The sequence below is a fragment of the Macaca fascicularis genome, chromosome 4 (genome assembly GCF_037993035.2).
Source record: "Macaca fascicularis isolate 582-1 chromosome 4, T2T-MFA8v1.1".
In the NCBI taxonomy this organism is placed as follows: domain Eukaryota; kingdom Metazoa; phylum Chordata; class Mammalia; order Primates; family Cercopithecidae; genus Macaca; species Macaca fascicularis.
The window spans coordinates 97,450,429-97,474,084 of record NC_088378.1 but is presented as its reverse complement, the minus strand read 5'-3'; the positions used below and the strand labels follow the sequence as shown (position 1 = coordinate 97,474,084).

The 23,656-nt window shown below is 36.9% G+C and overlaps 1 protein-coding gene across 4 annotated transcripts in view; it reads left to right on the top strand.

The window, feature by feature from the left end:
• MEI4 (meiotic double-stranded break formation protein 4) overlaps positions 1–23,656 on the top strand; it is a 344,684-nt gene that overhangs the window by 19,353 nt on the left and 301,675 nt on the right. For 3 of the 4 annotated variants that reach the window (XM_074037609.1, XM_005552510.5, XM_045391165.3), the window contains exon 2: positions 14,169–14,414. In XM_074037609.1, the coding sequence (XP_073893710.1) occupies positions 14,183–14,414 (232 nt within the window). In that variant the 5' untranslated portion in view covers positions 14,169–14,182. Of the gene's footprint in view, positions 1–14,168; positions 14,415–21,209; positions 21,426–23,656 lie in introns of those variants that run through there. The other variant, XM_074037610.1, reaches the window with a different exon arrangement.

Genomic DNA, 23,656 nt, shown 5'->3' with positions numbered 1-23,656 from the left:
AATATAAGGTTTATTATTACCTTTGAATTAAGATAACAGTTGATAGAAACAGAATTGTTTTAAAATATTTAAAACAACCTTTGCTACTGCAAAAGTGAATTTGGATTTTTTGCCTCAGTCTATTTCATGGCTTCAACTGCCACCCACATGATTTCTCAATATCCATCTTTTTTCTGATCTCCAGTTTCATTTTCCCAATGGCTTAGCATAGCTCTACCTTGCAGTTAGGTAAGAAACACGTGGCGCTAGCTGGCCCTTCCTGCACGTCTCTTTTGTTTCTGCCTTCTTTTCTCAGTTTATATTATTACTGTCTAGATAGTTGTGCAAGCTGGAACTTGGGGGTCATTCTTGATATCTTTTCTTCCCTAGTATAACTTATCTAAGGGATCACAAAGTACTTTTGATTTTACTTCAGTTATATCTTTTCTGTCCTGACACTTTTTCTCCTGTTGCCCTGTTTGTACCTTTCATTTCTCAGACGGAAGTGGGATTGTGGCAGTATTCTGTTAAATGGCCTCTCAGTTTTGGCCTCTTCACCTCTCCACGTGTCCTCACCTCAGCCTCAGTAACAGTTGTCTTTCAGAAGTCCAGATCTGAGCCATGAGCCTGCATATCTGTAATCTCCTGTAATGACATAGGAAAATAAATTTAGCAGAACAGTCTTTTCATCCAGCAAAATACATGTTTTTATTATAAGAATATCTCTAAAGTTTTATTTTAAGATAAATTGTCACATATACTATATGTGTAAATTATTTTCTTTTATTTTCTGTATTGCAGTAATATTTGTAAGGAGGTGATACTTTTACAATTTTTTTGTAGTATCTGAAAGGACAATTAGACTCAGAAACCATGTTAAGGTAAAAATCTGAGTATGTTTTACAACAGGAACTACTTTGAAACATTTTTATGGTTTTAAACAATTGATTTTAATTGATTACCCTGGAGTTGAACTTAACATGCTGATACCTCCAAGGCTAGTCCTTATTGCTTGAGTATTCCACTTATTAGATGAAATAGATTTATGCTATTACCAGTAAAACACCTCTTTCATTATCACAAGATAGTATGACAAAAAAGACTCTAGAAAATTGCATAATACAAATGGCATCACCAAAAATAAAAAACAGATGTCCCTTCTGCTGCTATTCTGCCTATATCTCTCATGGGAACCAGGGCCTGGCTGTGATGTCAGCTTGAGGCCAGTTTTTGACTGTCATGAATTTGTTTGGATTCATGATCTCTAATTGGTTAGATCCAAATTTTGAGGAAGGCAAATTCCGATTGGTAGGTGAAGCATGGAGTTTGGAATGTTTGGTATACAGTCATGCCCTGCATAACAATGTTTCAGTCAATGACAGAGTGTATTTACAAGATTATCATGAAGCTGAAAAATCCTTGTCTTCTGGTGACTTAAGAGCCATCATAATGTTGTAGCCCAACACATTGCTTACACGTTTGTGGTGATGCTGGTGTATACACACGTACACTTGCTGTCATGTACAAGTATGACACAATTATGCATGATACATAAATATTTGATAGTGATAATGAACAAATATGTTACTGGATTATGTATTTACTATATGTTTTATCATTATTTTGGAGTGTACTCTTTGTACTTACTAAAAAAAAGGTAATAGCAAAACAGTCTCAGGCAGATCCTGCAGGACACAATCTGCAATAAGGCATTATCAAAGGACAGGTCCATGCATTTTATTGCCCCTGAAGACCTTCCGGTGGGACAAGATGTGGAGGTAGAAGACATTGATATTGATGTTCTTGACCCTGTGTAGGTCTAGCTAATGTATGTTATTATGTCTTAGTTTTTAACAAAAATATTTAAAAGGTAAAAAATAAATATAGAAAGTTTAAACTAGGAAAAGCTTATAGAATAAGGACATAAAGAAAAAATATTTTGGACATGGCTGTACAATGTATATATGTATATGTGTTTCTAAGCTAAGTGTAATTACAAAAGAGTCAGAAAGTTAAAAAAATCTAAAATGTTTATAAGATAAAAAGTTTTAGTAAGCTAAGGCTAATTTATTATTGAAGAAAGAAAAAAATTTTAAATATATTTAGTGTAGCCTAAGTGTATGGTATTTATAAAGTTGACAGTAGTGTGCAGTAATGTGCTAGGCCTTCACATTCACTCACCACTCCCTCATGGACTCACTCGGAACAACTTGCAGACGTGTAAGAACCATTCATCTAAGTGCCCTATACAGGTATACCATTTTTAAATCTTTTATATCGTATTTTTACTGTACTTTTTCTATGTTTAGATATATTTAGATACATAAATATATATGATTGTGTTACCGTTGCCTATAGTATTTAGTAGAATAATGTGCTGTACAGGTTTGCAGCCTAGGAACAATAGGCTATACTGTATAGGCTAAGTGTGTAGTAGGCTATACCATGTAGATTTGTGTAAGTGCACTCTATGGTGTTCACACAGTTATGAAATGGCCTAAGGATGGATTTCTTGGAAGGTGTCCTCATTATTATGGGAGACATAATTATATTTGTCTAGGATGAGAAGATAGCAGTTGTTAGACTGCAGGATTTTTGACTCTTTTGACCTTGAACGGTTCTTGTTACAAGGAGGAGACCTAGAGATGAATTTCTGTTTTGTGTGACCTCCCCTAGTGCCCATGAACATATGCTTTATGCTGTTTATTGGTGTTCCCTGTCCCCTACCCCGAGACGGAGTCTCGCTCGGTCCCCTAGGCTGGAGTGCAGTGGTGTGATCTCGGCTCACTGCAACCTCTGCCTCCTGGGTTCAAACAATTCTCTTGTCTCAACCTCCCGAGTAGCTGGGATTACAGGTGCATGCCACCATGGCTGGCTAATTTTTGTATTTTTAGTAGAGATGTGGTGTCACCATGTTGGTCAGGCTGGTCCCGAACTCCTGACCTCGTGATCCGCCCACCTTGGCCTCCCAAAGTGCTGGGATTGCAGGCATAAGCCATTGCACCCGGCCATAGGTATTATATTTTTTAAAAATGGTCTTCTAGTATTTAGCTTGTTTGGGGTTGTAGTGGTACTCAGTGGGGTTGTGGAGTAAGTAACATGAATCCTATGAATTGATGGGTTTTTAGTGGAGAAGAGCAACTTCTGTGGTATAAAAGTGGATTGAATCTATTATTCTCTGATGTCAGGGGATACTTATCCACAGAACCTGGAAACTAGAGGACCAGTCCTGAGTTATGGCTAACCTGCAACAAGAGCTGTATTACCTTTGTGTGTTTGTTATCTGGAACAGGTTAAAGAGCGAGCTTAAAGGGCCAAAAATGCAAAGGGCATCATGTGCCAGAAGATGTATAGAATGGAAGGGCTCCATGTTTGTGAAACAGTCCCTCTCTCTCTTAATAGGCTATTTTAGGCTAGTGAAAGTAAGAACTCTATTTTGTTTTTAGGCATGCAAATCCATGTAGACTGTAATAAAGGAAGTATTAGATTTACTTGTAAAATGGAGCCCTGAGAGAAGCCATGACACACTGTCACTTGCTGTCTGAAATTTGTGGTGTTCTCCTCGATTAAATTTAAATGAATGAGACTGATGAGAAGTAGAATCCTTTATCAGAATTAATAATGAGCCCTAAAGAAAATGTTTCTGTGGGACTGCACTTTTTTGAGTTTGTATCTTCAGTATACTCAGAAGGCTTTACATAGTAGAAGTTAGGAAAAAAAAAAATCAATTTCCTAATTTGTCATTTACAAAATGACTTTTTGGATAGGGCCATTTACCTTTTCCAAGGGACTCTGTACCTCATCATCTCCCCTCTTTAATCTCCTCTTTCTGTTGAAGCTCAGGCCCTGGCTCAGCTGGTCCTGAAAAGCCTGGTCTCTCCTCTGGGATTGACACAACCTCTCTCAGTTGTCTCTTCTGGTTATTTCTTTGCTTTGTGCATGCATCGTATGTTCGTTCTTATTTTATGACACGGGACTTTTTTTCACCGCCAGGGTGTATATAGCCTTATCAAGAATCCAAATTTGTGACGTTTATGAATTTGAGTTATGTAATTCATCAGACTTTTTAAATGTACTGTATGAACAATATGTTCATCTTTGTGATGAGGATTATGTCAATTTCAGTGTGTGAAATACCAGTGTAACCAAGAAACACCTATAGTTCTTCCAAAATATTTTTAAAAAATCCGTGTTAGTAGTACATATCTGTTCCCTTTCCTCTTATGGATTTACGTAGTGGAATGCGATTGCTGGTTCTGCCATGTATACATGGTTCTAAATCTCTGAATCACTGTCCTTTCTGTTAGCTTATAAAATATGTGTGATGCATGTTCCCATGTGAACTTTTGCCAGAATCCAGAGATCATTCCTGTGACAAAATGAAGAAGCAGTTTGAAATCAAAAGGCAGAGTGTGGGATGGAATTTTAAAAAAGTAGTGTTAAGAGACTGTAGACATCTAAAATCCATGCTTAGTTAACTCTTTTTTCAATAAGAGGAAAATGATAGATAGTTGATTTGTTTTGACGGGAACAGAAAGAAAGAAAGAAGCCTGTATCCTTTTATCTTTGCAAGCCTCCTGTCATGCACAGACTCTACTGGAAAGGCTTCTACAGGTGCCCTTAATAATTAAAGTAGAAAAATTTGAAATCTCGAGTAAATCTTCATTCTTTTATGTGAAATTTCATATGACATTAATCTACTGAACGCTTTACAGTACAGTATGTGTTGAAATGCTAACAATAATTAGGAAATTTGTCAGATGGATCTAATCCAAAAATTACATGTTAGACCTTGTCCAAACTTTACTGAAACTGTTAAACTAATTATCTCAAAAGTCTTGTAATTTCTTACTGTTCTAGCATTGCCAGCTCTGCTGCACCCCACACTGGGATTTGATAAATGCATATTTCACCATCACGATACATGAGGACTTCCTCCTGCACTCATGCTTTGCCTTATTACATTCATCTCAGTAATTTAAGGAGTGTTAGCCAGCATCTTTCAGTTTCTTACTTTCTTGGCAAGTATTTAGATAGGCCTCACATTAGATAAAATCTGGTTTTCTCCCTTTTAGCTTAGCCTCTGACCTAAAACTGTATGTGAATTAGATTTTATCTTTCCTGTATTTTCTTTACTCAATAATTATTTTGGTGAAAGTTTAAGGTTAAACTGTAGAAGGGCATAGTTTGGAGAGAGTAGACTCAGTGGAAATAGTCAAGAAAGGATGTCTTAGTGAGTGAAGAGAGACAGATGTGACCTTTTGGTTAACTACTTAGGTTCCCTTCCTAACCTATTCTCTCTCCAATGCTATTCTCCTAATATGTAATTGACAAAGGCTTACTGATGAGAGCCAGAGTTAAGAGTTGGCCAAGTAGCCCTGTGATTGGAAGACCTATATTGATGTATTCACTCATTGATTTACTCACTAGTATTTAGTAATGTGCCTACTGTGAGCCAGATTTAAGAGTTGGCCAAGTAGCCCTGTGATTGGAAGACCTATATTGATGTATTCATTCATTGATTTACTCACTAGTATTTAGTAATGTGCCTACTGTGAGCCAGTATTCATGGCATTGGGGATACAGGGCATAGTAGCTTGCTACTTGGTCATACTGGAAAGTTTTCTGCCACATTTCCAAAATCTGTGTGTCCTTTGAATTCATGAAAAGAACAGAAAAGGCATTCAGAGGAAGGGATACGGAAATGGGCTGTGGAAATGGCTGAAGTCAATGGGCTTAGTGGAATTTGGGAAAGCTGATCAGGAAGGTAGATTAGAGAAGCTAGGAGGCAGAATTCTCATTTCATGGACCATGTTTCCTCAATTCTGAAAGCCCTTTAAAATTTCGGTTAAAGTTATGTTTAATGTGCAAATTCTGTTCTTTCATTCTCATTCCCCTTGTCTACACCAAAGCTGTTGTTGAATCAGTGGTGTAGTTTACAGTTGAAGATGGCTCAGAATTGCAGAGGTAAGCGCTACAGGCTAAGCTTCTCTTCACAATCAAAAATTGATCGGTGTAGAGCTCTGAGACTTCATACAAAATGCTTCTTCATTTTTTTCTTTTTTTAATTAGCTAAAATCTTTTTTTATTAATTTACTTATTTATTTTTGCAGCTTTATTAAGGTATCAATAAATAAAATTTTATAAATTTACAGTATATAATATGGTATTTTCAATATATAGACATTGAGAAATGATTATGTCAAGCCAGTTAACATAGCAGTCACCTCATTTTTGTGTGTGGTGAGAACACTTAAGATATATTCTTTTAGGAATTTTAAAGTGTACAAAACATTATTAACTGTGTCACCATGTTATATCATGGAACTCCAGAAGTTATTCCTCTTGTCTAAGTGAAACTGTGCCCTTTAACTAACATCTGCCCTTTTCTCTCTGGCCCCCCACCCTTGGAAACCGCCATTCTTTCTCTGCCTCTATAGGTTTGACTTTTTTAGATTTCACATATAGTGAAATCATGCAGAAGTTCTCTCTCTGTGCCTGGCTCATTTCACTCAGCATAATGTTTTTCAGGTTCATTAGTGCTGAAATGACAAAATTTGTTTTTAAAGACTGAGTAGCATTTCATTATTACATATTTTTCTGTATCTGTTAATCCATTGATGGACACAGGTTGATTTCACGTCTTTTCTATTTCGAATAATGCTGCAGCAAACATTGGAGTGCAAATATCTTTTTGACATGCTGATTTCATTTCCTTTGGATATATACACAGAAGTAAGATTGGTGGATCATATGGTAGTTGTATTTTGAGTTCTTTGAGAAATCTCCATATTGGTTTCCATAGAGGTTGTACTAATTTATATTCTTACCAACAGTGTACAAAGGTTTCCTTTTCTCCATGTCCTCATCAACACTTGTTTTCTTTTGTCTTTGATAAAAGCCATTTTAACTTGGGTAAGATGATAGCTCATTGTGGTTTTAATTTGCATTTCCCTAATGATTACGGATGTTGAGCTTTTTAAAAAATACACCTGTTTGTTATCATATGTCTTCTTTTGAGAATTTTTTATTCATATATTTTGCACATTTTTAGTTTTTTTTGCATAGAATTTTAAAACTTTTATCTTTTAAAAAATTTTTGTGGGTACATAGTAGGTGTATGTATTTATGGGGTACATGAGATACTTTGATACAGGAATGCAATGTGAAATAACCACATTATGGAGAATGCAGTTTCTGTCCCCTCAAACATTTATCCTTTGAGTTACGAACACATTATTGACTGTAGTCACCCTATTGTGCTATTGAATAGTAGGTCTTACTCATTCTGTCTATTTTTTTCATACCCATTACCTCCCCCACCTTTCTCCAGGTCCCCCACTACCCTTCGCAGCTTCTGGCAACCATCCTTCTACTCTCTATGTCCAAGAGTTCAATTATTTTGATTTTTAGATCCTACAAATAAGTGAGAACATGCAATGTTTGTCTTTCTGTCCATAGCTTATTTTACTTAATATAATGATCTCTGGTTCCATCCATTTGTTGCAAATGACTGTATCTCGTTGTTGTTTATGGCTGAATATAGTACTCCATTGTCTATATGTACCACATTTTCTTTATCCATTATCTGTTTTTTTTTTTTTTTTTGAGACGGAGTCTCTCTCTGTCGCCCAGGCTGGAGTGCAGTGGCCAGATCTCAGCTCACTGCAAGCTCCGCCTCCCGGGTTTACGTCATTCTCCTGCCTCAGCCTCCCGAGTAGCTGGGACTACAGGCGCCCGCCACCTCGCCCGGCTAGTTTTTTGTATTTTTTAGTAGAGACGGGGGTTTCACCGTGTTAGCCAGGATGGTCTTGATCTCCTGACCTTGTGATTCGCCCGTCTCGGCCTCCCAAAGTGCTGGGATTACAGGCTTGAGCCACCGCTCCCGGCCCTATCCATTATCTGTTGATACACAATTAGGTTGCTTCCAAATCTTAGTTATTGTAAATAGTGCTACAACACACATAGAATGCAAATATCTCTTTAATATACTGATTTTCTTTCTTTTGAGTATATACCCAAAGTGAGATTGCTGCACCTTATGGTAGCTCAATTTTCAGTTTTTTTGAGGAACCTCCAAATGGTTCTCCATAGTGGTTGTACTAATTTACATTCCCACCAACAGTGTACAAAGGTTCCCTTTTCTCCACATCCTCACCAGCGGTTGTTATTGCCTGTCTTAAGCCCTTTTAATGGGATGAGATGATATCTAATTGTAGTTTTGATTTGCATTTCTCTGATGATCAGTGATGCCGTGAACACTTTCATATGTCTGTTTGCCATTTCTGTGTCTTCTTTTGAGAAATGTCTATTCAAATCTTTTGCCCATTTTTCATAGAATTATTAGATTATTTTCCTATAGAGTTGTTTGAGCTCCTTATATATTCTGGCTATTAATTCCTTGTCAGGGGGATAGTTTGCAAATATTTATTCCCATTCTGTGGGTTGTCCCTTCACTTTGTTGATTGCATTCTTTGCTGCACAGAAGCTTTTTAACTTGGTGTGATACCATTTGTTTATGTTTGCTTTGGTTGCCTGTGCATATGGGGACTTGCTATTGAGTTTTTGGAGTCCCTTGTGTATTTTGGATATTAACCCCTTATAAGATACGTGGTTTGCAACTATTTTCTCCTATTTTGCAGGTTGTTCCTTCAGTCTGTTGATTGTTTCCTTTGCTCTGCAGAAACACTTAAGTTTGATACAATCCCATTTGTCTATTTTTACTTTTGTTGCCTGTCCTTCTGTCATATTCAGAGTATCTTTGTCAAGACCCAAGTTATGCAGCTCTTTCCTTATGTTTTCTTCTAGTAGTTTTATGGTTTCATGTTGTGTTTAAGTCTTTATGGCATTTTAAGTTGATTTTTATATATGTTATGAGATAAGGGTCCAGTTTCAGTCTTCTGCATATTCCATAATTTCCACTTAGAAAAATATAGAATAGGGACAATTTCTGTAGGATCAGTACTAAGATAGTTTTCTGTCTTATATGTCTTATAATGTTTATTGTGACAGTTTGGGAACTATGGTGATATGGTTTTCATATTTGTCCCCTCCAAATCTCATGTTGGAATGCGATCTTCAAGATTACAGGTGGGGCCTAGTGGGAGGTGTTTGGGTCATGGGGACGGCTTTCTCAGGAATGCCTTGGGACCTCCCTGTGGTAACCATTTCACTTGAGATCTGGTTGTGAAAAAGAGTCTGGGACCTCCCTCCCTTTCTTGCTTTTTCTCACTGTGTGACACACTAGCTCCCCATGTCTTCTACTAAGAGTGAAAGCCTCCTGAGGCCTCACTGGAAGCAGAAGCTGGCACCATTCCTCTCTACAATCTGCAGAACCATGAGCCAAATAAACCCATATTCTTTATAAATTACTCAGCCTCAGGTATTCCTTTCTTGCAGTACAAAATGTCTTGCAGTACAAAATGGAATAGTGCATCTAGAAAAGTATATGTAAGGAAAATAATATCTCTCAGACTTCCTCAACTCATGGTCAAGGTTTGCTTTTATTTTGGTCAATAAGTCTGTCTTTTCTCGTCTTTACCCCTTTTTCTCTTTCTCTTTTTCTTTTGTTCCTTCCTTCTCTTTTTCCCTTTCCCCTTTTGTCTCTAAATCTATCACTACATTAATGTCTGTATATCTGTAGATTTTTTAAATTTGTGGTTTCACTGCATTTACTATTTCATGTTTTACTGTACATTTAATGTCATGTGGGAAATATTTTTCCATAGCTTCAGATATTTTCAAAAACATTTAGTTGAGTTATATGATATACCACAATTTGATCTCTATTATTAGATGTTCAGACTGGTGACAGGTTTTTTTTTTTTTATATTGGTAATTATAATTCTACAAATCATGTATGGGCATAAAGTTTTGTATACAGCTCTGATCATATATTGAAGATGAAATATTAGAACTTGTGTTTCTGGGACAAAGGGGAATACATATTTTGAAGATGTTTGATACATATTAGGAAAATATTCTCCTGAATGGCTGTGTAATTTAAAATTCCCACCAGTCTTGAGTAGGAATTGTCTGTGGCTCCTTTTTTTTTTTTTTTTTTTTTTGAGACGGAGTCTCGCTCTGTCACCCAGGCTGGAGTGCAGTGGCCGGATCTCAGCTCACCGCAAGCTCCGCCTCCCGGGTTCATGCCATTCTCCTGCCCCAGCCTCCCGAGTAGGGGGGACTACTACAGGCGCCCGCCACCTTGCCCGGCTAGTTTTTTGTATTTTTTAGTAGAGACGAGGTTTCACCATGTTAGCCAGGATGGTCTTGATCTCCTGACCTCGTGATCCGCCCGTCTCAGCCTCCCAAAGTGCTGGGATTGCAGGCTTGAGCCACCGCGCCCGGCTTTTTTTTTTTTTTTTTTTTTTTTTTTTTTTAAAACAGATGTTTCATCAGTGATCTTGGTGATGAAGTAACTTTTGAATTTGAAGTTATAATATAAAATAAATATAATGTAAAATACTTGACGGTTCAGAAAATTAGCGAGTTGATAGCAAATTAAAGTTCAATAAGGAAAAATTAGGGCAGGAGAAATAAATGATACAAGTGGCCAAAATAATGTTTGGAGTAGCTGTTTCTACATGCATTGCTTGAAGGAAAATCCAGGGTCATAGGGAATATGACTAAATTTTTTCACAGCCCCATGGGGAATGTTACTGTGGTAAGAACTGCTCTGAAATGAAACACACACACACACACACACACACACACACACACACACACGCAAGTAAGCCCTGCTGGAACTGACGCTCTGTTCTAAAGAGTGTTTGACTGATTTTATACTTTAAACTATTAAGAATTAAGAGACACTACATACCTTCTTGGGAGATATTAAATGTTCATTTTCATTATTTACTCTAATTATTTGAGCATAAATTGAATTAAAAAGGCTTTCTGAAAGTTACTAGCTGATCTTTCCTCAGTGAAACAGAGAGTGTATTTAGGAAGCTGGGGTGTTTTCCAGTAGCAACAACCAGTTCTGATTCTCTGGGTACGAACTAGATGTTCAACAATTCAACTCAATTCTGACACTAACTACATGGAGTTAGCTTAAGACTTCACAGGTTTAAGGGCTCAGTTCCATCAGACTGCACTCAGTTTAAATGCCAGTTGCAAGTATTGGGTCCGTAGGTTACTTGCACTCTATCTGACCTAGCTATAATGTCAGAGGTTCTCACACCCTTCTAGTCAGGCTTGATAACTTGCTAGAATAACTCACAGAACTCAGTAAGGCACTCTATTTATTACCAGTTTACTATAAAGGATACAGCGCAGGAACAGCCAAATGGAAGAGATGCATAGGGCCATGTATGGGGGGATTGCACTAGCTTCCACACCCTTTCTAGGTGTGCCACCCTCTTAGCATCCTGATGTGTTGACCAACCTGGAAGCTCTCTGAATCCCACTGGTTAGGGGGTTTTATGGAGATTTCATCAAAAAAGCATGATCCATCATGAATCCAGTATCCAGTCCCTCTCATCTCCCTGGAGGTTGAGGGGTGGGACTGAAAGTTCCAAGCTTTTAATTATGGTTTGGTCTTTCTGGCAACTAATTCCTATCCTGAAGCTTTCTAGGGGACCTGCCATAATCTACCTCAGGAAATTCTAAGGGATTTAGGAGCTTTGTGTCAGGAACTGGGGATGAAGGCCAAATATATCTTTCTTATGATGCCACAGAAGTTCAGTTTTCTTCCATGAAATATTAGGGGAAACTGAAGTATCTTTATTTTGCAAATGATACTTTGAGGATAAGAATGCTGTTCTAAAATTAAGAAGGCATACGTTTATACACACAAACATGAGGAAGCAGTTTTAAAAACCTGGTTTTGTTTGGTTGTATGTTGTAGTTCTGTGTGTGTTTTAAATGTGATTTATATCCTACAAGCCTGCACTAAACCTCTTTATTAGCAATTATTTCTTTTCATTTTTAGTACAAATCTAGTTAATGTTCAGACAGATGACCCTATCTTGATATAATTAAAATCCAGAAGAATTTTATAATTTGATATTTCTTTCTGATAGCTGATATTCAGCATGATTTCCAGACTATTAAATCATATGCAACAACTTAAAAATCAGAACCTTTAATTAATCAGTTTGCTTAAATCAATTAATTAAATATCTCTACATGATGACAGAGAATTTGCTGTGTTTTTGTTATCCAGAGTACTTTGTCTTCTTGTGCTAATAAACTGTTTTTCTATTTTTTTCTTTTAGCCTGGAAACCCACTATTTATAATTGAATGTGAGATTCTTTTCTAACTGAAACAACTTTGAATAGGCAACTTTTAAAAAATCAGTATTATTATATATATTAGCAAACTTACATCTCGAAGGAGGGTCTCAAACATCATATGTATGTCTTGTGCACATAGGGTGCTTTTCTGAGAGTAATGAGTGTCAGAGTCCACTGCTGCCATCGCTAATGACAGATGGAGGATGATCCAGGGAGTGAAATGGTTGTTGAGAAAGCTAAAAATAAGCGGAGCTATAATTCTAATTAGTTTGTGCATCTTAACAATATCTAGTCCTTGGTGTAGTCAACAGCTATGAAAATATAAAGCTGTGTACTTTGATTTTGGAAATCTGGTTTCTTTACATTTTTAATTATAATTTGATACATGTTAATTGAATGAAATTAGAAAAATAACAAAGAAATGAAGATAAGAGGATAAAAATCACCAATAATTCTGCAGTTATACATTCTGTTTATTTTTTTTGTATTCCCCATTTTACATGTAACTGGGGTCCTATTGTACATATAATTTCATGTCCTCGTTTTTTGTACTTAACACTTTCTCAGGCTAATAAAAAATTTCTGAAAATCTAATTTTTAATGGCTAAGTACTATTCATTTGTATAGTCATACCATTATTAACTATTTGTCAGTCCATTTTCAATAATGCTGTGAGGAACATATTTTATACAGATTTTTGTGTTCATTACTAATTATAATAAAACAGCATTAAGCCATTTATTAGATTGTACATTTTCAGTGCCAAATTACAGGATATCAGATAGTTATACATGGCTGTGAGTGGGAATAGACCTGAGAAGATTTTATATGGTGGTATATAAGTTGTTCTTTAAATGGTGTACAGTCAGGGCTTGGGCAGCTATATAAGAAAGTCAGGGCATCACAGCAGTGGAAAATTTATGAGCAGAGATGTGTACAGGAGTACACTTGGGGCTGTATCTGTTTGGTTGAGTGTGATCCAACCATAATGGAAGGATAGGCTGGGGAAATGGAAGGAAATAAAGTTTGAAATGTATGGTGAAGAATTTGAAATTGTGTTAGGATAGATGGGACAACTGAAAGTCTTGAATATTCTGGATCATCTTACTTTTCACTCTTCATTAAACATTTTTATTTAGCACATTTTATGTGCACAACTCTCATGATAATCTAATAAAGCCTGGTGGAGGCCACAGGGGCTTATACTTGAGTAGGGATGATATTAAACCAGTGTATGCAGTGGTCTGTCATGTGGCCTCCGTAAGTATGTTTATATTTTAAGACTGTGACACACTGTTGGTTTGGAAAAGTACGCTCGGAGTGACGATTGGAAATCTTTGAAAGTGAAGAATCAGAGTAGACTCACAACTTAAATGATGCAAATATTTAAAAGATTGTTCTCCATATAGATTGGAGGGGGATGGTTAGAGGCAGGAACAGCAGGTAAAAGGTTCATTAAGGAATGCAAGATTTAACAGATGGGTTGGAGGAAAGGAAGGACTTGAATTTATGAATAGATGTTTTAATTTAATGGTTCTGGTTATTTAGTGCACTCTTTTCAAAATATAAGAGCCTCGGTCCTACTCAAGATTTGCTGAGTCAGAATTTTAAGGGAATATATTTTAAAAGCTCCCTCAGAGATTCTGATACGTTTCTCTGGTTAGAAACAACTAAATGAATTAGTATGTGTTTTTTCCACCCCAAGAAATTGTCAAATAGTCTAAACCTACTATTGAATCTTAGTATATTTAATATGCATGTATGTGTATTTTTCTTCTGCATAACTTTCTCATACTGTTTTCAGTCCTGAATTTTTTTTCTGTACTTGGTGCCAAGTCTTATTATAAACTTGTTAATTAGTGTTACTTTGCAAAATCAATTTTAAGCAAATGAAATGCACTGCACAAGTTAAAAAGAATTTCTGTAACTTTTTTCTTATTAAATGATAGGGACAAAAGCCAGGATGGATGTTCAAAAATGGTATTTGAGAACTTCAAAGCTGGCTCTGGCCTTGGCAATTATCCGCTCAAAACCAGCAGACAAAAGCAGCAGAGAATACACAGAGCACCTTGCTATGTTGCTGTCTGAGGAGGAGTCAAAATGGAAATCAAAAGTTGAAGTCTTGGAAGCTGAAGTTATGCAATTACGTCAAAAACTTCTTGTGGGCAGGCTTTGTTCAGGATCCTTAAAGAGTGGTGAGTATATACAATTGCCTTTTGGTAGTATGTCAAACTGTTTTATTTCAGCTGCACAATTATTTAGAAATGTATTCCCAAAACATGAAAATTTTTAGTTTCCATGAAAGCTCGACATCTTCTAGTCTTATACTTTTTTTAACTTCTGGTCATTCATTAAAATTTTATTGTCACTTTCCTACATTTGACTTTGGAATGAAGTTGGAGAATGAAAATAGTATAGATGTGAAGGCAATAAGGTCTTTTAAAATCTCATTGTTCAACTGTATTATTTTACTATTACATTTTATTTTGCTTTTATATTCAGTAGTTAATCTAGCAGTCCAAAGTGAAATACCAGCTATTGGCCAGGCTTGTGTGGGTGGTGAGGACCCCAAAACACATAGAAGGAGGTGCTGTCTTTTCTACTAAGTACCTACCATTCTAGCAGAGAAAGCAGACCTATAAATAATTAACCTAGTTGTGATACATACTATAATAGAGAGACTGACAAAATACAGAGGAGGAAGTTATTCCTTCTGCCTAGTTTCTTGGAAGGCTTCTTACCTGTGGCCCTTAAAGTTCTGTCCACTTGTCAGTGAAATGGTTACAGAACATCCAGTAAGATACAGGAGCGTGAGCAAAGACACTGGAGTGGTGAATACAAATTGCATTCAGGATACTGCCACAATTGCATTTCAGAGTGACCAAAACACTTGTAAGGCAAGGGCGTGTTGGAGAAAAAGGTACAGAGGGAAGTTGGGACCGGATTCAGAAGGGCCTTGAATGTCAACCTAAGGAATATTTTACTGTATTACTTATCAGTAAGCTGAGCATACAATTTATGGTTTCTACTAGAACCCTTGTGAGGGTGAATGGAAGGGCCTATTAATAATTACACTGGGAACACAGGGGCAACCCTGGGTTTACTTGAGCAAACTAGAACATGTGGTTACCCTGTTAATCAGGAGCCACTGGGCTTTTTTAAAGCAGAAGATTGACACTCATGATTGGGAAACATAATTCTGGCAAGTTAAAAAATAAAACATAAATCAGGCAGTGTTACTTTTTTGCATAAAACTCTTCCCTGACTTCTAATTAGGCTTTGCATTAGATTCAGACTTCTGATAGTGGCCCAAAATGCTGTGAGTGATTTCACCTCTACTCACCTCTCCCACCTCATCTCATACACTCTCCCCATTATCAGCTAGGCCCTAGTCAACATGGCCTTCCTTCCAGCCCTTGAAATCTCTTTATTGCCATGGAACTCTCCTAGGTTCTTCTTCTCTTTGACTCTTTGAGGCTGGTTTCTTCTTTTCCTTAGGTCTTATTCTAAGTGGCACCTCCTCAGTGAGGTATTCTCTGACCCCTCTAATGGACTTCTACTAGTTATTCCCTACACAGGCACCGCCTGTGTGGTAGTTACTTATTTGTTTATTTGCTTGGTTGCAGATTTATCTCCTGAACTTGAGCTTATGTTCACTGAGGAGAGACCTTTGATTTTTCCAGGTCTCTTTATTTATTGCCCAGCTCAAAGCCTGACACATAGAAGGTGATCAGCAAGTATCTGTCCAATGAAAGAGGAACATAGAGGATATTTTGGCTATAGTGGTGATTCGAGTCAGGGAGATCAATTTTTAAAGCTTTGACCAAAGCCCGCATGAGGAATAGTGAGTTGAATTAGATCTATTATGGCGAGAAATAAAAGGACAGATATGTATGAATAACTTGAGAGTAGACACTTTAGAATTTATGAATTGTTTCAGAGAGTGGTTGAGGGAGATAGCAGTATTTGGGGTAATACCTAAATACCTAAATAGGGTTTCCCTCCTAGCCTACTAAATGGCTTGTGATACTTTGAATTCAGATGGTGAACACAGAAATAAGCTTATAGGATAAAAGGTTGAGCCCAAGTTTCTCTGAGTGTAGGCTAATACCTAGAATATGGATTACCTAGAAGGAAGGTGGAAGTATGGTCAGAGAGGATGAGCAGGCTGGAACTACAGACACAGACTTAGGATCTATTGGATTTAAGGAATAGTGAAGTTATAGCTGTAGATGAGACTCAAAGAGAAAAGAGCCATGAGTTTAGGTGGGAAGCCTGCAGATTCCAAAATTTCAGGAGTGTCAGAGGAAGATGAGGCATTATCACATTAAGAGCATGCAGGTGTAAGGTGCACATATATGCTGTGGGTAATAGGAGACTTTAGTTTTGGGAATTATCATGAAAATCCAGTAACCTAATACCCAGATGTTACTAAAACCTTACTATTGCAAGAGCAAAAATAGTATTACACAATTTGCAGTCACATTTTAGTTTCTCTGGAGTCCTTTTGATAATGGGCTCTTTGAGTATACCCAGTGAATGGACGGCAAACATACTCAGTTTTTCTTCATTTTTTCCTGTGTAGTTATACAATTAATATAATGTCTCAAATGTTAAAATTTCCAGGAATCTTAAACTACGGCTATCATAAGCATCCATGAAATCAAAACTCTTGTTTACTATCCAAGGGTCTATTCATAACACTGATAAAATGTGCATGTTATTTTTTTTGTAACACGAGTATGCCTAATAGGAGGAACCTAAGCGATAGCTTGTTTTTTATGCTGAACACTTTCAGTTACAGTGCGTGTGAGAAAAGTTTTCAAAAATCATATAATTAAAGTCAGTTTTATAGCAGGAGTTGCAGGTACAGTGTTTCTGTGCAGATGTTTGGAGGTAATCTGTTTCTCTATCTGTTACTTTAAACTTCAAAAATGAGGAATAAATGAATAGATTTAGATAAATGTTAAAGGGGACAGAAAAAATATACAAAAGGAGAGCATACAGTGACAGGAAAATAAAGGAAGAACATGGCAGTTATATAAGGATGACATGAAATAGTGACATGCCTTGCTCTAAGAAAACTCCATACCTGAAAATCAAAACTATATTACAAGTGTATTTATATTATTAAATATTTTTTCTAGAATTTTCAGTGTTGTTTTATATGTACAACTGTTGTTGAGTGTTTAGAGAAAGCAAGTACTCAATAAATGTTGAATTGAATGATTCTTGACAGATTGAGAGGCTGGGGAATTCAGTTTACAGCATCAACTATTCATTGAAGCAACTGAGCAACCCAAAATTAAATAAAGCAAAGCCACAATGGCAAAATAAACAAATAAGAAAGTATGTATGCTTTCTATGCAACATTTCAGGAACTCAGCTATTTCTTTATTCTTGTTTTTCTACAGCTTCTTAATGAATATACCTCTTTATTATATTTACTAGGGGACTAGACTATATAGAGGAGGGATACATGGAACTTGATTATAGAATAATGTCACATTTTCATCTTACTTAAATGCTCTTTACTAATTTATGGAATGAAAGAATGAAAAACAAAAGGAAGGAAGGAAGGAAGAAAAAGAAGTCTACATACCCAGTGACACTTTTCTCAAAATCTGTTTTGTGATGTGTGGCAGGCACAGTTAATCATCTTCCTGATCTGTGGAAGAGAAAATAAGAGTGAAAAGCTATGCTCTTTTTCTTTATAAAAGATTACTTATATTTTATTTTATAGAATCTCTTTTTAAATTTATTTTTATTAATTTTTTAAAAAATTTCATGGACACTGCAACAGCTTCCTGTTAAAGAAGGACTCTTAATGTTGGCAAGGATTTAGTCTAGGTCTGAGAAGTTGGATGAGAAAGACTCATAGCACAGAGACTAGCCAGGAAGATGTCAGTGACTGTTTCTAAACTGGACTAGGGATTGAAGGGTTTATGGTGACAAGAGCAGGACTTTGTTAATGGAAAAAATGGCATAGACTTCCGTAGGCAGATTTAGGATTAGAATTTGAGTGTGCGTGTGGGTGGGGCAGGGGGAATCTGGACAGTTGCTATTATATTACATGGTCGTTTGATATTCACAGAAGGGAAGTAGATTGATGAAGTGTCAGGTATGTGCCTTTTTGCCTACAACTTTAAGTAGTTAATATATTCATAAATCATAGATAGGCTACAGGATGAGCAGTTGGCTAGAGTAAAAGGATGAGCAATTGACTAGAGTGAAAAGAAAGAAAAAATCAAACTAAATTAATTCATTGATGTACATGTTTAGTAAATGTTTATTAATTACAGGGCACTTATATAGAGTGCTTAGGGTAGTGGAGGTGGAGGGCAGTATGCAGAGCAGTATAAGTAGTTATGGTTGAACTGAGTTTTAAGTTTTGGGTCCTGAGAACCAACCAACCCAGCCAGATGGCTTTGGGAGCTTCCTGATCCTCTAGGTCACATTGCTCAGGTTGATCCCCTCACCCTTCTTTTCTGCCTTTTAGCCTGAGGACTGAATTCTCACTGTTCCATTGCCTCCCCAGTTCTTGCTTTCTCATCTTGTATAAGCATGGATTCAGGAAATAGTTTTTAGCTAGACTGGTGGGTATTGACAAGAGAACAGAAGAGGGGCCAGATGTTGCAGCAGCCCCATCTGCATCCTGACAGATCCAGGATGGGGCTTGCCTTAGTCTTCTGATGACTATTTTCCTGGTCCCAGCCCACACAGCCTCTGTTTCACCTCTTTGTGCTTCTCACCTTGTTCCAGACCACGTACTGAGGAAACATTGCAAATAGCTGACTTACCAACACAACTGTGGAGCTCAGCATTTATAAGTTGGGGCATTCACTGTTTCACGGATGCTGAAAGAGTATGAAAATTGAATGCGTAAGCATTTCTCTGTCAGTTTCCATATAAGCTTTCATAATATAAATTCTCTAATATACTAACTATGAAGTTTGTTTAAAATTGTAATTGATTTAAAACATACTTGAATAATACACATAAACATAAAAAGATGTATCATTATTTGATAGAGATTCTGAGAGACTCTATAATAATTTAAAGTAAATTTATAATTATATATTAGACATGTTTTACTCATATAAAATTTAATTGATCTTTGGATATTAGAGACAGTCAACATACAAAGAAATTAAAGATTAAAAAGCTCAGAATATCAAATGACTTTAATAATGACAAGGCAATAATTTATAAATGTAAATATTTTAATTATCATAACAGGAGCCGACACTGCTAGGGATGATATATAGAGATTAGGAGTGAGAAGGGCCAAATTCTGGCACGAGGAACTGGGGCTGAAAAAGCAACGGTGCTTCAGAGACTAGGCTTAGGTTAGGGCATTCCAAAGTATGTAGCATTCCTAAGAGAAAACATTATCCCTCCCAAATCTGTTCCTAGTACTTGGTTCTAAATCTCACCGTATTATACAACCATTTTCTTTGCCTAAACTGGGTTCCAGGAAGGTATATTGGAACTCCAAGTAATGCCCAAGTTAGGTGGACTCTACTTTCTGCGTATCTCTGGCATGTCTGCATTTCTGTCCGTTCCAGATGCCACTTCCTTGGTCATACTTAATTTATCCCAATAAGACTGGCATATATTTAGTTGTAGCCTTGCCCCTTTCTAGTCTAAATTGTGGCCCAGTCTCAAGTCATCTTATTTAATTTCAGATATAACCCAAAGGCCTTAAACTGGACTACAGACTTTTCCAGAATTTGGTGCTTACTTACTTCTCCAGCCCAACCTGTCGCCACCATGTCCTTCACATTCTGCACTGAGACGTACTAAATTTCTTATCACTTGTTTGAATGGACCTTCTTGCTGAGCTCCAGGCTTTTATACATATTCTCTCTGTAAGATATGTTCTCCCTCTCCTTTTGGTCTGGCTATGTACTATTCTTTCTTTTGTGATGCAGTATCAATATTGCTTTTGTCTTCACTAACTACCTCCTTAGACTAGATTAGGTTCTCCTGATGTGGGTCCCTGTTATATTTTGTACTTTATTATATGTGAGCTAAATTATAATTGTTTAAGCAGTCTGTCTTCCCTGTGAGACCCAAACTCTATGCTTTCAGAGACTATTTTCATCCCACTGTATTTCTATAGTTAGCACGGTTCCTGTCATGGAGGGACATGCTTGGTGGTTATTTGGTGAATAAATAAGTTTAGAAATGGTCTGTGTGAGAGTTCATACTTGGAACAAAATGGCCTTGCTAATCTGTAGTTTCTAGATATCTGCCAAGCCCCTGTAACAGTGGAAGTAGAATAGAGAGAGCAAGATCCTGAATCCAGGAACGAGGCCCAGTAGAGTAGGGTGAGTATTAGAGCTCCTAACTTTAAGAGAGCCACACGTGTTTATAAGTAATGAATCAGAACGGAACAAATGAAGAATGACAATGTTTGCTTCTCATCAGTGCGACAAAAGGCTAAAACCATTCATAGTACTTTTGCATTCCTAGGTCTTTGCTTACTGTGATTTTTTTTTTTTTGGAATAGCTTAATGCTATAACAAATTGCAATCATCTTTATGTTTAGGATTACATTTGTTTTTGGACAGGTTTTGTCTTTTAAATGTCCTACTTATCTGTTTTTGAATGTTAAGATTCTACTAGAAATCCAAATGTACCATGAGGATTCTGGATTTAATATGGATCCTAGAAATCCTGAAATTGATTTTTTATATAAATTTAATGTGCAGTGAATAAATCCAGGTAGATAGTTCTAGACTTTAGGCTGGAAAAATGTATAGTATAATATCAATCCCATTATCCAACTGAAAAGGAAATTAGATAAACAGAGTAAATAGGATAAGACTGAGATTGTGCATTTCTGATGTGCTTCCAGATCATATTGATGTTGCAGGTCTGAGAACCACTATTTGACCAGCAAGGGACTGTGTGTGTCGGGGGCGGGGCGGGGCGGGGCCGGGGAGGGGCTTGGCTGTGAAGGGAAGAAAAAGAGATAGGTTGGTAGTTGAAGAGAGTGCAAATGGAAGGACGGCGTGCTGGTACTTTGGGAAGGAACCAGCAGAGAGAGAAAAGTAGAAGATACAGAAGGAAGAGGATAACAAAAGAATCATTGCTGGCTCAGGTTCTTAAATGTAGAAGAAATACAGAGCACAAGTGGAAAGACTTGTCCTGGATCTCAAGAATATGTCAGCGTCTCTTTTTCTGAGACTCTTCTGAAGGTAGGAGTAGGTGCCCCTTTATCTTTGTTTTTGCTGAGTTCATTTCTGACAGGTTTTCTACAAGCTATTCTTTAAAGTTTATTTTCTTCTCCCACTTCTCCCCCAGTGCCCTTTATTCAGAAATCTGTCTCCTGGCCCCATTGTTTCTTTTTTCAACTGCTTTGGGTTTTCATTCTGGAATTTCTTTCCTTGCTGCTTGAACTGTTGTCTAGGAAGTTGTGCTTACCTCTTGCCTTGATTATAGATAAGGAAATGGGAAAATAAGTTATCTAAAAGGTTAAATATATAGTGAATGGAATGGGGTTCCTATAGAATTTGAGAACAATGACTTTTAGTACTTTAAAGTGGTTCATTAGATCAGTGAGTTCCCCACAAGCTGCATGAGCGTCAGCTGGGAAGTTGTTAGAAATGCAAATTCTCAGATCCCACCATTCCTGATTCAATTAAGAATCAGAAATTCTAATCGGAGCTCAGCAGTTTGTGGCTTAACAGGTCCCCCCAGGTGATTCTGATGAATACTGGAGTTTGAGAATCACTGGTTTAAACAAAAGTAAAACATATGTTCAGGGAGCGTAATAAAAAATTTTACCAGAAAAGAGTCAATAGAAATGTAATCATTCAAAACACCCGAGTGCAGTAAATTCAAAACACCGAAGTGCAGTAAATTAAGAGGGATTTGTAGGCCAGCTTCTAAAAGACTTCTCAGTGCCAACTGACATTTGGCAACTGGTCAATAAAGAGTAAGTGTTTATTAAGAGCCTGATTGAGCTGAGTGGCAGAAATGAGAGAAAATGAACCAACAACAACAACAAAAATTGTGCTACAATGACCCTAACAACAACAACAACAACAACAACAACAACAACAAAAATACTAGTGCTACAATGACCGTAACAACTATGTTTGATACTGTTTCATACTGTTCAGTGCAATATATATATAAACATAATAGGGATCTAACGATTGGGTGTTGTTGATTCTTGTTCTAGGAGAACTCTCTCCCTCCTCCCCTCCGTCTTACTGCCTTCCTCAGTTCTTAATAAGCACCCATATGTGAGTGTATAAAATATCCTTTTTTTTTTTTTTGGCAGGGAAATACATCTTCTTTCTTATATCAACTTCAAATAATTTTAGAGACATCGTGGAGGGGAAACATTTTGGGTAGGAAATTCAGTGTATTGTACACTGGAAACCAGTAGAAAACCTTAAATTCTAATTAAACTATACTATTATATCAATCCATAGAAAAGTACATAAAGTGACATAGCTAAAAAGAAATGTATCGCATAAATGAATGCTAACATATTGTAGGCAATAAGACAAAACAAATTTACTTGTAAATAAAGTTTACAAGTAATATCACACATGTGGAACTGTAAACACACATACTTGCATTATATTCTGAGTCATACTGAAAGCTAAAATAGTAAGCTTGATATAACATGAATTTGAGTGAATTCCTAACTAGAATATGCAGACAAAGCACATGTATCAATAAAAGTGGTACAAAACCAGCAGAGAAGTATAATGCTTTGGAATGAGTATCTGTAAAGGGAGACCCAGTGTGTATGTGGGATCCACATTGGCTTTACTGTGATTTGGGAGGTAGCACCCACCGATCACAGGACGGGAAGTTATTACATTTTATATTACAAGTCAATGGTGGTCTTTTCACATGAATTTCCTCTTACAGAAACATTGTTTACATGAATTTTAAATTTAAGTTGTGTGTGGGCATTTATTAGCACTGGCGTAGAAATTAAATACATGAGAGAATACCACTGTTGAGAGATGTGTGTGCTGTGAAGGAGACATTGAGGTGTTGTGAGCTGCTTTCAGTAATGGATCAGATCCATTGTTTCTCATTTTGGTGGACTCAGAAAATGACACCCTAAAGTGTGGTACTTTGGTGTGCTGAGTACTTCAAACTGAGGAACACGAAGGGTCTCAAGCAAAGTCTCTTTCTGACCTTTTCCCCTGCTTTCTCCTACTCCTCTTTCTCCCCAAGGCAGGCCATATAAACTAGAATTATTTTTCCCTAGGCAGGTCTTTGAAACTAGAACCCTTTTCTGAAAAAAGCTAGACATAAAACCTAGAAACATTACTTTAACCTTCTTCTGCCTTTCTGTGTAAGCTGACCGTAGGGAAATTCTCTGACCTACGTTGTCTGAAAGTAGATCATAAGACACTCATTTCAGAAGGTGTCTTTCCCTGTGCCCACAAGGAATGAA